This window comes from Buteo buteo, chromosome 3 (genome assembly GCF_964188355.1).
Source record: "Buteo buteo chromosome 3, bButBut1.hap1.1, whole genome shotgun sequence".
Taxonomy (NCBI): Eukaryota; Metazoa; Chordata; class Aves; order Accipitriformes; family Accipitridae; genus Buteo; species Buteo buteo.
Genome location: NC_134173.1, coordinates 50,063,237 through 50,077,875, shown reverse-complemented (window position 1 = coordinate 50,077,875; position 14,639 = coordinate 50,063,237). Strand labels below are relative to the sequence as shown.

General features: G+C 34.8%; 1 protein-coding gene across 1 annotated transcript in view; it reads left to right on the top strand.

Annotated features, from left to right (window-relative positions):
- The window catches only part of MMP16 (matrix metallopeptidase 16), a 190,299-nt gene that overhangs the window by 102,524 nt on the left and 73,136 nt on the right, over window positions 1–14,639 (top strand). Inside the window, exon 5 of the mRNA XM_075023548.1 lies at window positions 6,518–6,822. Within this exon, the coding sequence (XP_074879649.1) occupies window positions 6,518–6,822 (305 nt within the window). The remainder of the gene's footprint in view (window positions 1–6,517; window positions 6,823–14,639) is intronic.

The window sequence follows — 14,639 nt, the reverse complement described above, 5'->3', positions numbered from 1 at the left end:
TGGAGAGCATTCTGAGTGAGATGGTGAAGAAGTTTTCAGGGTTCTCTGAAAACAGATGTTTTAAAAAAGACCCACACATGAGTTCTTAGCATTCATACTTACATATTTTGCTGGAATTCTGATGATTGACAGCTGCAAATCTAGAAAAATAGTAATCTGTACTAGAGAGACTACTTATTTTCAACCATAAAGTTCTCATAAACTGTTGGACTACCATAGGGCTTCCATCCTTAAGGACTAATGGGACAGGGATGCTATGATTCCTGACACTAAGCATTAGCTTTTTGTAGTAAGCATAAATGCAGAATTAGGTGCTTATTAAGGCTCTATTAAACATTCTTTTGTCATTATAACTGCATCTCCTACCAGCTTTCAATCAGAAATACCATTAAAAATGCAATTCTAGTCAACCTGATAATACACAGGAAAGTTTCCAGTATCTAACTACCTGATATCTGCTAGTGCCGTTATAGGCAATGTTTAGGAATCTGAATAAAATGGAATACTTGAGTTCCTGAGGGTTGATTTAAGCATATTTATCCCTCTGTTAAAGCTTGATGCTTTCCCAAAGTCTAACTTATTAAAGGTAATGCTTGCCCTTTTCCTAAAGAACTGTTAGCAGTGTTATTATACCTTAGGATTTCTAACCTCTGAATGTAAGGGGAGAGGACATGTAAAATGTACCTAATAAAAGGCAATTAAATCACAGCGTGGCAATTCTAAAATTTATGCAATGAAAAAAGTGTAGATAACTGTAATTGTGAGAGAGGATTCCTACATAACAATCAATTAAACCAATTAGTTATTATTTTCCACACTGCAATTAACAAAAAAATGCTCTTCACTATATGTATTTTTAGTGTCAGTCTTCTTCACATAAAATTTGAATATTGTGGAATATCAGTTCTCATTTCTTTAATACTTACGTACTTCAGCAATCCTGAAATAATTAAATATTTGAATATCAACATGCTATAATTGTAAATGTTTATGTTGCATTTTAGTCGTTTTAAATTAATTAGTAGTAAACTATGACATGGGATTACTTAGAACATCTTTCCTATAAAACCATTTACCTGTCAAGTATTTTTCTAATCTTGGTTTTGTATTTTGGAAATCTCATCTTTGTCAATTTTCCTTTCCTTTTAATGAATCATGCGGAGAATATTATCCATGAAACTAGAAGAGGCAAGAGAATTATGAATTCTTTCCAACATGGCAGCAGTAGGTTGACTTTTAATGTGGTCACAGAACAAGAAAATCTAAAGCAATAGTTCTGACTTGGGTTTAATCAGCTGAGGCAGGAGCTATATGAACTGAGATCACATTTTGCATGAGAAACATTCTTAGGTTATAGCTACAAAGAGTTAGCAAAATGAGACTGGAAAGAAGTTGAAGCTAAGAAAACCCACATCAGTGAGATTAATGAAACAACTTGATAGAAAGTATCTCTAGAGAAATGGTGGTGCAAAATGAAATATATATTTGACCAGAGGTAGTCTATTACTTTCAATAAAAGTAACAGTGGGATTAAAAAAAAAAAAAAAAAGAAATCTTTGGTTCAGTTTAGGTTTGATTTACAGCAATGGCAATGAGAAGGTAGTTTCAACAAGTTATTCAAATTTAAGCTATGTTTCAATTCATTTTATCTTAACTGTTTCATATCATACAGATCTATAATTGGCTTACTTCAAACAGATTACCAACTGCATCTTTTTACCTACTCAGTTGAATTTCCTGCTCTTTTATCTTCTGTGTGCTTTCTTTCTTTACAATGGGGTTTCCATTTTGTGACTTTGCTCCAAGAAAATCTTGGAATTTTTGAGAGAGGTGGCAATATAGAAATATTTTCCCCATTTATATTTAATAGAAATATTGATGTTCTAAAAAGAATAAAAGATCATCTTGCATCACTATAATTACTTAATAATTCTAAAAGCACTCATTAGTATCCAGTCTAATCAGCACAACAGCATAGTAAGATATTGTTAATCTTGTACTCTGGATTTAATGCACAAATGAGCATAGAACAAATTTAAAAACAGTATTTATTATATGCAGTAGAGAATAGAAGTATCAAAGTCTACAGACCATGAAGAAGTCTGTCACTGAGTTATTACAACTCTTGTGGAGGCCATTACTGCTAAGGTAAGCAGCAATGATAAGCTTTATGCATTTTGAGCTTTGTCTAGCCTTTGCTGAACTGCCTCTTGGGTCTATCTTAGGTCAGAAGGGTTGATTTTATATGCAGAATTGTAGCAATTTATATGAAAAATATAACAAGCTGTTCTAATGACAGCTCAGGAAGGAAAAAAGGAAATAGTGAAATTTAATGGCAAATATGTGCTACTTAATGTACTGTATTTAAATTTCAGATGACTGATTTTACAGAGCCAAGTGAGGTATATCCTGACAGCCTTGCAGGGCTCCTGAAGCTGTTGCAGCCAAAAATGTGCCACTGAAACATGGATAATTTTTTTTGAGGATATTTTTGGGAAGGAGGGGGAGGGGAAGGAAAACCCAAATCTTTTCTAGAATCACTAGGACTCAGAACTTCAGAATAACAGTCTCCAAAACAAGACTCTTAAGGCATCTGTAGAAATAGTAGATAAGTGTGAAAAGTGTATATCACTCGTGAAATCTCTTGTGCAAGACATGGATTTAAAAGACATAATGACTAAAGCAACTACCTGGTTGAAAGCCATGTTTGCATCAAACAGCAATAATAACCACAAAATACTGTATTCAATTGATACATGGCTGTGGTTGTCTAAGAATAACAGCCTTCAAAATTTATACAAAGCATCACTCAGCTTAATAGTTTGTAAAAAATGACTTTGAAGTAAATATTTAATCTTACGGATCATCTTTTGCTTAGTAAAGTATTTTCCCTTTGAAAGGAATTGTATGTTCTTCAGTCTCTTTATAAGGTTGCACTGCTGATCTGGTCAAGGTCAGCATTAGATCTTTCTCTCTAATGAACACCTTTACTGTAAAATGGTCACTAGACTTGGAGGTTAGGAAAGTAATATTTAGGAAATATTGTTTTCTTATTGTGATGGCCTTTGTCTTACTATGCTGCCACCTTGCAATAGGAGTGGTTCTGGGTTGGCATGTCCTTCACTTATTTTTACTTGAGCTCCATTATCTGGACATGCTTAGTGCAAGATACTCAGTTCCTTTTTTTGTTACCAGTGACAGTTACCACTATTTTAGGTGACTGCTGGCTGTAAGATGTAGAGCCAAATGTAATAGGAAAAAGGTTCATATAAGACTATTTGCTATTGCAGTGATATGTCTAAACTGAAGACTTTTAAGTCCTAGAATCTCTGGTAGTTGAAATATTGTCTGTATGGACTGATCTTCTTCCTGTACTTCCCCTTTGGAGGTTATATAATCACCACCATAACAGAAATGTAAAATAACTTGGATTTCATATGTCTACATTGATGAATTATTCTAAGCAAAGTTCCCAGCTAGACAACTTCAACATTCATATTACACACAATATTCGCTTGTGTTAAACACATTAAAATGGACAATCATTTTCTGGAAATACTCTTATATTGGAATAACTACTGATTTATTTAATTTCTTTTAGAAGCTACATTTTTCAGTATAATCTTACCCTCTCCAGAAGCTTGTTGTGGAAGCCAGAGGTCTGTCTTGTTTTAATACAGAATGTATGCTTTGAAAAAACTTTCCTCTTGACAATGAATCTTGAGAAGTAGGATGCTATTTCAAAAGTAATTCAGTAGCTGAATCCCCTGGAAAAGGTCTCCCATCATGGGTAGTCACCCCTAGTTAATGTGGGTGAAACTAGCACAATGGCTTATTTTTCCATTTGTAATCAAGGACTAAAACTTAATTCTGTGCACGAAAAGCAAGAAAATGTGAAGTGATATGGTTTAAAATATGGCTCAAACCCTTTTAGACCAAGTAATTCATCCACCAAGTAATTTACCACCAATACAAAATTCTGATCTGTTTTTATGCATTTCCTAATGTCACATATCACATCACAGCATAAGACCGTACTTTTGCTGTTTACATAAACCCAAAGCGTGACTTAGACCCACTACTAAGATTCCTAAATACAAAACAATAAAAAAAACCCAAACTATATCTTTCAGATGAACTTTTCCCACATCAAAATATCAGTTTTGCTACACATATTCTATTTTCTATGAAGCCCGTTGATTTATTTGCTGTATTCATTATACGTAGTAAATAACAGAGGCTCTAATCCTTCAAGGCGCTGTGCTTGAGACAATTTACTTGCTTCAGAAAGCACACTGCAGGACTGACTAAGAGAAAATTCATCAGCTTTGTAAGTGGTATTCTTAGCATAGCAACAGGTTAACTGTTGTCAAGTTTTTGGTAGTGGCAGTGAAAGTGTGCCTTTGTGAGATGGGTTGATTTAGTGCCACATGACACTCTGGTTGTAAAATACTGTACATTCTCAAGGGGCACAGGATGAGTAGCTTATGAGCTTGCTAACTAAAACATGTCAAAAAAGTAATTCACAAAGGAGGGAGCTTTCAGAGAGGAGTTCTGCAGGGATGATAGTTGGTCCAGTGCATCCAATATTTTTTAATCACCTGAAAATCAACACAACACTGATCATAAAATTACTGAGGAGTAAATAACTACGAGGAAAGGGCATCATACAAAGCAATTTGAATCACTTGAAATTTACATCATATAGGGTAAGGCTGCCCTACAGATCAGAGGACTTTTTCTCTCCCACAGCAAGATCAGTACAGCAGTACTTTGTAGTTCTGACAGAGTCAGTATTAAAAGAACATTGCAAAATTGGAGTGAGTTCAGTAAAAATCACAGAAAATATTTAATAGACTGGAGAAAATGTCTTATAGTAAGAGATTTAAAGAGTTCAAACTTTTAATTTCAAAGAGAAAACAAAAGGTAATGACTTTGCAGTGCAGAAATGTCTTCTAAATGTCTTTTTTAGGGGGGAAAAATGTTCTTATAGCTCACGTATGTGGAAGAGAAAGGCAGAACAAGAACCAGTGTTACAAGCCAGACAAATAAGAGAATAAGCACAAGTATGTAATGACTGATTAAATCATCTTTGGAACAAAAGATCAAGGGAAGCAGTGGATTCCCTCAGTATATTATCTTCTAATCTCTCATACCTCTTTGGAACATCCATACTAGCTAAAAAGAAATAATGCTTTGCTTAGACTAGCATTATTGGACTCAACACAAGAATATTTTTGAGTGGAAGTCAAAACAGGTAACTTTATGTTTTTTACATGAATCCATTAACAAAATATTACATATGTGTAGTCAAATCTATAAAATTAGACTTGAAGGATTTATTTCCATTTATATAAACTTACAATACCATATAATCAAGCACATTTAATGCACCAAACAAGTCAATCAGTCCAGGTTTATTCATGAAAATATTTTTGTTCTCCATCATGCCATGCTGTGTAAACTTACATAAATCTTACAGATACTCTAGAACTATGTAATTTCTGAAATTTGTACTGGACATTCAGTCAAGCACATGTCAAATGAAAAAAGAGCATCTGATTACAGCAGTTTCAGAACAGACACAAACCTAATGGAATTTTTGCTGGCCATATGAACTGAGTAAAAATGATGGAGGAAATTGGATAGGTCTGAAATTGATTATTGCCATTCTTTTCTTGAATTCAATAATAAAAATAAATAAAATTTTTTAAAAGGATGATCCCACTATAATTTACTAGTAACTGTGACTCTGAACTCAACTGTATTTCTGATGGTTTTTTGCCTCTTATGTGTGTCATTTGAAGAAGTAGTGGAGAATGAAATTTCTGTTTAAATATATATTTATGAATTAGCACATAATTATCTTCTATAAAATTATTTCTCTCATGAATTCTACAGTTTTATGTAAGATTTATAGAAGTAATCAGATCATAAAAGGACATCTTAGCCTATATTGAATTAAAAAAAGCTTTGTTTCTGATAAGGAATTATCTATCCAGTTACAAATGCAACAAGAACTGTTTTTAAGGCTTTGTGAATACTGGTTGGGGGTCACAGAATGGAGCTCTGCTATTGTTAATGTACTCACTAAGAAGTTAAAATTTCATTTAACTGGAAACACTTCTTCTGATCAGAAATGACATGCCGTTCTTTAGCTGTGAAGGATTCTAATTGTTGTCCAGGAGGTAAACAGTCAGTGGTTGATTAATCTGGTTATCCCACTGTTAAGAATTTTTCATTTTAAAATATTTTTAATCTTCTAAAAATAAGAATTTTGTACTGCTGAGTGAAACCTAGCTAACATATAATAAGTGCTAGCATAAAGGTCTATGCAGATTGACACAATAATTTCACACCAGCTTGTTTAAAAATACTCTTCTTCAAGGATATAATGCTAGACTAGCACGTTTTATTAAAAGCACAATGCTTTTAATAATTAGGGGGAAATGGATGTAAGCAGTGTCACTTAGCACTTGCAAATTTAATCTATTTAACGTTTCTCTGTTTCTTTCAGCATAAAGAACGTCACTCCAAAAGTAGGTGATGCTGAAACTCGTAAAGCCATTCGCCGTGCCTTCGATGTGTGGCAGAATGTAACTCCTCTAACGTTTGAAGAAGTTCCTTATATTGAATTAGAAAATGGCAAGAGGGACGTTGATATTACAATCATTTTTGCATCAGGTTTTCATGGAGACAGTTCTCCCTTTGATGGGGAGGGAGGATTTTTGGCTCATGCATATTTCCCTGGGCCAGGAATTGGGGGAGACACTCATTTTGACTCAGATGAGCCATGGACTTTGGGAAACCCCAATCATGATGGTAAGAGAAGATTTCAGTATAAACAAAATAAATAAATGGCATGAATTTTCAGCTAAAAGAACTATTTCCATGCTTCCCTGTCGCTGAAGTCACACAGTTTTCTGTCCTAAGTTCACCTTGCTTTAGAAATATCTTCACTTGATTGGTCTATTAGAATCTGAGGCAGAAAAGTTTCTGTCTAAATGTAAGTCACAGTATGAAAATGTGTTTCTCTTGAAAAACATTGAATTCTTTTTAGGAACCTTTGTGTTCATTCAAATATTGTACTGTTGAATATTTACATAAACTATTTTAATTTTGAAATTGTTTGCCTTATAGATCTTATTTAGGTTTAGGGAAAATGTGGAATGTTCTTTAGCAGTGATATAAGAGAGGTTAAGAAAAACTGAGACTACCCACCTGTACAGTGGATACCAATGTACATAAAATCTAGTCTTCTCCAGTTTTTCCTTATGGTGGTACAGTGGCAGCATTTAAAGTCAACTCTTAAAGATGCCATTCCAAGAACAGAGTTAGTGTTTTCCAATAACTTTTGAACATCTTTTGAAGTTGTTAATTCCAACAATAATTCCAATTTACTTAAGCTGCACATTCCCCATAGTCAAATAAATGACCGCATAGTGTACTTGACGTACCTAAAATTTACCAAATCAAGATTAAAGATACTCTTTAAAGTTACTTCTCACAGAAGTATAGTCTGGCCCTTGCTGAGCTCCAAATTCATGTGACTAAATCACTGCCGTTATCTAGGAAACCTAATTTAAGCTAGCCTTTGCATCTCTGCAGAACAGTATCGAAGAAGAGGTTTTTGTAGACATACTCTGTGTTTGATGCTTTGATGCTTTGACAGGTTTTGGCTCCAAGTAGCCTCAGTTGTCCTAGTAGATCTCTCTAAGCCAGTTAGAGTAGAGAGAGTCTCTTCAGCAAACAATGATGCACAAAAGATGATTCACAGATGCACAAAGAGGATGTTTCTGGCATACAAAAGATGATAAAGATGACAAGAAGTGCAGAACTGTTGTCTTTCAATGTTACACTGAATTTGTGAACAATGAGAGGCTTTATCTAATTCATTTCCTTTCCCTTTCTCACCTGAGATCTTCCAAGTAAAATTCAGAGCTTTTTATGTAGCAGTATTTGTAGCCTGGAGTTTGCAACAAAGCTTTAAGTTAATACTTCAGGAGTATAAATACGGTACTGTGACTGTTCTAATGGTGCAATACTTATGCTGTGCCAGGGTCAGTGAAGCAAGAGCAGTGTACTGCACTGTGAAAGCCCTTAGTAGTATAATGGGTTCAAGAAGCTTAGTTCTTGTGGACCAAGCCCTAGATTCTTACTGGAGCAAAATCTGTGGTATTGCACTGCTCATATTTGCCCTTTTAACAAGTTTAGCTCAAAGAAACAATAGTGGGAATCTTCTGTTTGTGCAGTTCAGTCAGTCACAGCATCGCGAGGCTAAAATTAAGGTGTTTTTATGGGCCTCAGCGGGCCACCAACACTGCACATTATGTTGTGTGTTTTTGGAGCTATTACTTCAAGCACTCAGAAAAATCTACAGGCATGTGTATGTTGAAGTCAAGGTGTCAATTTTAAATGTGATAACTCTTTTGGAGCAGTTCCACATATGGATACTTTTAGTCTGTATGAAATTGTGCAAACTTCTGGCTATCTCCTTCTCCTTTAACTTAAATAATTTTCAGAGTGCAAAAGGGCACTTATGTCTTTATATGCCTTTTTGTGGTTGAGTTTTGTAGAGCAGTTTTCAAAAGCTATGTCTTGTATTAATACATTCTAATATATTTTGAAGGAAAAAAATCAAGTGAAAGTAAAATACTGTCACTAAAAACATGCTTTTATGTATCTTAGAACATTGAACTTTTATTAAAAAACAGTTTTGCTATCTGTATCATGAAGGTTTAATAGGTATCACTGGAAATTTACTCTGCGAATTTAATAACTTGCGTAGTTTGGTGTGCTCATGTATACTTTTTGAGGGAGACATATTCCTGTTAGAATGGAATAGTCAAGGTAGAAAACCCAGGATATTTTATGACTGGAAAATTTGTGCAAAATACATGATGACTTAAATAAATATCTTATCAATGCAATTTTTCTGAAGAATTTTGGCAACTCCTAGTTTCATTGTTGAGTTGATATGAACCACAGATCTTTGGTCATAGCTATTGTCCAGACAAAAGCCTTATGTCATTGTAACTCTAGAAATAGCAATATATGTGCAGTTGATGTGTATACGCAGAGTGCCTATTTGTCTGATTGGTGATTTCCAGGTATCAGGTAGGCCAAGTTCTGCTGATGATCTTACTGCATTAGCTTACATCTAGGAATCCTAAAGGAACATCCAGATGATTTTTTTTTTTTGTGACTGGAAAAAATTTCTGGGTTGAAAAAGAACGGAAGCATGATATTTGGGATTGACAGGAAGAAAAGACTTAAGCTCTCTTAGGCTTCCTATCATCTTGAGCTCAGACTCAGAGCACTGAAAAGCAGAAGGTTGAAAAATATATTTATGATCTTAGCTATGAGCCATTTTTCCCAGGTGAGTGTCATTTTTTTTTAGGGTTCATCGCTCCAGTAGTCCAGTAGTCATCTTCACGTAGTGTTATTCGAAATCCAATAAAAGGGGAAAAAGATTTGGTGATTTATTTTTATTTCTAAATTAACTCCCTCCCCAAAGGGCTAATTTTCTCTGATTCCTGTTCTGTTATTCCGGAGTGATTTGAAAACACAGACCAACCTGGTTATTTAGCAGCAAAAATGCACATATAAGATCCTCTTGAAAAGTACTAGCTTTGTTCTCCACCTTGTACTGTTCTTCTAATGAAAATGATTTGCATACTGTCTACCTCAGAAAAGACAGGCAACTCCTTGAAATGCTTTCATAAACTGTGTCCTTCTTAAAATAATTTGTATTCCAAATGAGGAATCATATACAAATTCAGTATTCCGAGGATAGTTAATTCCTAAGGTGATTTATCCTGACTAGTTACTTGCAGTGTCTTCATACTTTAGGTTTGGGGTTTTTGGCTTTTTTTTTCTTTTTTCTTTTTTTTTTAAATCATATTTGCTTGCTTTTCTTGTGTTTTGCTTGGTTTTAATGATGTTCTAGACTGAAAGGACACTTCCAACAGAAATGCATCATCTCCACAGTGCAGTGCTGCTTTCCTTTGTTCTCACTTCAGTGGTCTGTTTTTGTGGATCACAGATCTATCTTATCAATCATGTTCTGGGGAAGAGATCTGTGCTTTGACTCCTCCCTCACTCTAAAGAATGAGTAAGGAGTGGGAGTAAAGACTAACGGGCCCATCGCTCAGCAAAAAAACCTGTCATACAATTTAACACTTGCAGACTCTCTAAAATGATGTATTTCTTTGTTTTCATAATACCCTGTAAGCAGAGTACAGCTGGTACCTTAACTCCAGCTGCGCTGTAGAAGTCTTTTCTCTGAATTTCCTTCCATAGTGCTGCAGGTGATGCCAGAAGTATTGGCCAGAAAGAAGAATAAGAAACTTGCCATCATGGGGGAGCAATGGAAGCAAGGACAGAATTTCTTTTGCTAAGAAAGGAGGGATATATTGGAGGATAAAAGGTGTTTGGGGTTTTTTGCAAGGTGGGAAAATGGTAGTCTTCCAATACTTTGGAAAAAGTGTTTGTATGCATTGGACAGTATCCTTCCTCCAGTCAGCTTTCAGTTCCACTTGTTCTTTTAGGAAATCTACTTTTCAAGTTGTTCTGTGGGAGTAGGCCTTTTCACCTATAGTAGACCCCGTTTACTTTATGGTCTGCCTGTCCAGGCTTCAGTGTGAGACGAGACCCTTAGGTTTGTAAATTATTTGGGACAGGATGTTTTTTTCATGCATCTTATGAAGTACCTTGTGCTCCTAGGGAGTCCCGGTTAAAACTCAGATTATTCTGCTAACGCTTGGAAACTATGGTAGAAGAAGAGGATGGAGGAAACAAACATTAAAGGTGAAACACTGTTCAGGAATAGGAAATCAGAAAGGATAGAAATATCACAGGAAAACATTTCACAGTATGTACACTTAAAGATGTAAAAAGAGAAAAGAATAAACAGGAGATGAAAATCAAGTTACATAAGTAGCTATCTGACAAATAAGCACTTATTAAGAAAAATTCTGAATCCTTATTTTCTTCTGAACTTAAGTGCAGGAAAGAAAAAGTGGAGAAAAAAAAGAAAAGGAAGAAATCTTAATATACCAGTCTTAAGGCAAGGGAGAGATTTCATTGTTCCCATGACTCCAGTTCATTTAGGTGATACATATCACCTCATGTTTTGAATGAAAAATTTATGGACAATGAATAATGTATCTAAATCCAGAAAAGGACAATGACCTCCTGCTAACAATACTTTGGAGATACTGCATTGTCAAAATCCTCAATAAAAATATTTTTTAAAATATTTTTTTCAGTTGCAATATTTCAAATCACTGTGATGAAATTCAAAGTCACTGCCAGAGAGCAGCGGGTATAGGGACTGTCTCTGTAGTAAATTTTCTAGTAGCTAGCAGAAGAATCCTGTCCTATGCCCTGTCTTCATGTACCAAAAGTGAAAGTGGTGTTCTTATTAGCCTTAACAAGGCTTTCCTGCATATTATTTACATCTGTCCATTTTTAAATCTGCAGCATTGACATTTTTTGATGCACTGCAATATAATTAGAGGTTGAAGTATCAGATTCTAGCAGAACAAGTACTGTGCTAGATTTCTGGAAGATCTGCTTCATTATGGAGTTATTAAGCCTCAGAGCCTATAGTCTCCTCCTCCCCTATCCTCCAAGTTACTGCAGCATGATGGGCCATACACATTCACAAGGTCTTATAGATAAGTTACTTTCCCTATCATAAGACTGGCAAAATTATTTGTTTCTACTTATATTCTCCAAATTTCATTCTAACTTTGAGCAACAGTCTTTTGAAAGCTGTTAATAATGTCTGCTGAGCATAGAAGTTTGCTACTGGAAAAAAATGGCAGGTGTACTACTACAATGACATAATTAGGAATAGGAATTATCTTGCAACTCTGCCTTCTTAATAGCATATAGTAATAAAACCATAAAAAATTTCAGTAGGCCAGTTTTCCTCTGTACTTCAGAAAATGCAAATTAGAAAGAAGTCAAAACATATATTATATACAGTACTCACTAGATTTTATTTCATTGCCTCATTCTTGTGACTGAAGGTTGCCTATGATCCCATAACAGAACTTTGAGAAAGAGAGGTGGCAACATTTGGTCTAAGAGGTGCTAAATGCAGTCTACACAGTGGGGGCTGCTTCTGAAGTGATGAAATAGATATCTGTCCCTTATTATAAGATCATTAGCTGCTGTATTTTGGAGAGGAAGTGTTACTTGATTGTTTGGTTTTTTGTTTGTTTGGCTTGGCTTTTTGGAGAAATCCCTTGTAAAGCCTTGGAGGGGACAAGAACTAGACTCAGTTTAGTTTGAAGTTTTCTTAGTAATTTAAAAGCAGACAGTTTCAAAAGCTAAATTAATCTCAGACCCTTCATCATTTCTGAAGTAAGACCCAAGAGAAGGACAGATGAAGAGTGAAAACAGTCTTCTGAAGAGTGACTTCAGAGAAAGCTGTCTCATTTTTAGAAATCTGTGTATCTTGACTAGTTCTGTTGGCAAACCCCAAGAGCCATTTCATGGATCCAGTTCGTGTAACATTCTGATATTCCCTGGCAACCCCAACCCATCAAAGCCAGGGTCCTTAACTAGTGACTATGCTCAGAAGTTTCATTCTGGCAGATAGAGGCAGGGAAAGAAAGAAAGGACTGTCATGAATTTGCAGTTAATAGTCACTGCTACCTGCGTGTTGAATGAAACACAGACTATTCCTATCAGTTGGGAATAATGACTGAGATGCATCTATTCTTCTTCCTCACTATTTCCTTACATATTTTCCACCAATCTCTTTTCCTTGGATTTATTGCATGATTTATTATAGACATAATTCCTATTAAATATAGGAAAAGGTCTCATATGTAATCCTAAAAATTATGACAGAGACAGCAGAAAGGAAGGCATTCAGAGAAAGGGTGATCGTGGATGAAGATATATACACTACGTTCTAATAAAGATCAAAATTCATTACTAATATGTATCATATATTATATGGCTTCTTAATTTAGATATTTCCTTTCTTCACCTGAGAGTGTATGAAAACATTTTTGCTATCTGTCAGAAGGTAAATATCTCTAACTTAAAGCATAAACTCTTATTTCTATTTCAAAAATCACATTGGTTTATCAAAATTGATTTCACATTTGTCTGGCTACATAAGTTAGTTTAAACCTTGTTTAAAGCAGCTATTTTTTCTGGGAAATTACTGAATGCATCTAAGCCTATTTAAAGGAGTGTTAAACCAGTTTGAATGGAGAGTGCACTGCTTTTAACTAGATTAATTTAAGATTGACCTACTTACACAAGTGCAGCTTTTTAAAACAGAGCAAGATTTAGAAGTAGCTCCTGGGGAAAACAAGGATTTCTTGGGAGCTTAGATTTCAAGCACATTAGACATGATTCTTAATGTAACAATTACTGACTAAAATCTGACCATAGTACTGTGTCTTCCAGTAGCAGACAATATAAAGTTTAAGTTTTCCTTAGATAAGCACAGTAGATCAGTAATGTAGTTTGATACTCATCTTAGTACTTGTATCTGCAAGAGAAATAGAAATCAAAGTAAAATGCATGATTTTTTACCTCTGTAGGAAATTTACCAAGGCAGCTACTATACCATACTGAAATTATACAGAAACCAGTTCTTCCATCAAAGAATATGCAATAAATAATAGCAAGTGAAACTCCATTACAGAAGTAATAGATGAGTTTAGTGTACGCTTACATTTAAATGTAAGGAGAGCATTGCCACAGAGTGCTTACAGTCATGTGGAATATTTGTTACTTGTATATACATGAAGCTGTGTTCTCACAAAAACAAAACCAAGACTTCAAGAATTCAGTAATTTTTTTGTTAACTCTCCAGCATTCAAAAAATTATTCAAGTTTTACAGGCAATAAAAAGAAAAAACCCAAACCTGTCACTTTGTACCATGCTGTTTGTCAATTGTCAAGTAAAAGATTCTTGGACATGATGCAAATGGAGCATCTAGTGTAATGTGCTTGGACTCCAGTTAGTGCATAGATTCTGCTGTGGGCACTGTGTTGGCAGCCAAGAAAAATTTATGAAAATCCTGATCTCTGAACTGCATAGATCAACTTGTAGTAAATTTCTTTTGGCTGCCAGCACGGTTGACACAGTGCAGGAGATATATGCTGCTGGAAATATGAACCAGTGGAGCTGTGAAAACTAAGTCTCCTAAGAGACCTCTGTGTCTCAAACCATGCTCATGTCATATGCTATGGTTAGGTATAAAGCAAGCCAAGTATTTCAGATTAAAGGAAGCTCTGTATTACATTACCATGACTTTAATTTCATAAGCATAGTGCTCTTACTTAATTGAATATATATATTTTTAATAAGCTCTTATCAATATCAAATTTGATCTGTAACCAAACAGTGTGGCCTTCCAGTTGTCACATGCTTGTTTTCCAGTTCTGTACTAGGATAAATATGTAAAAGATTAATATCTTCTTTGAATTTGTATTGTATTATATTTGTCTATATACTTTTAAACACAGAATTTCCAACATGGGTTCAGATCAAAGGTTATCCTACAAAACATCCTATCTCCAGTTATGGCTATTAACAGATACCTAGGGAAGAGAATAAGAGCAGGGCAAACATATGGCAACAAAACCCTAGCATATTCCCT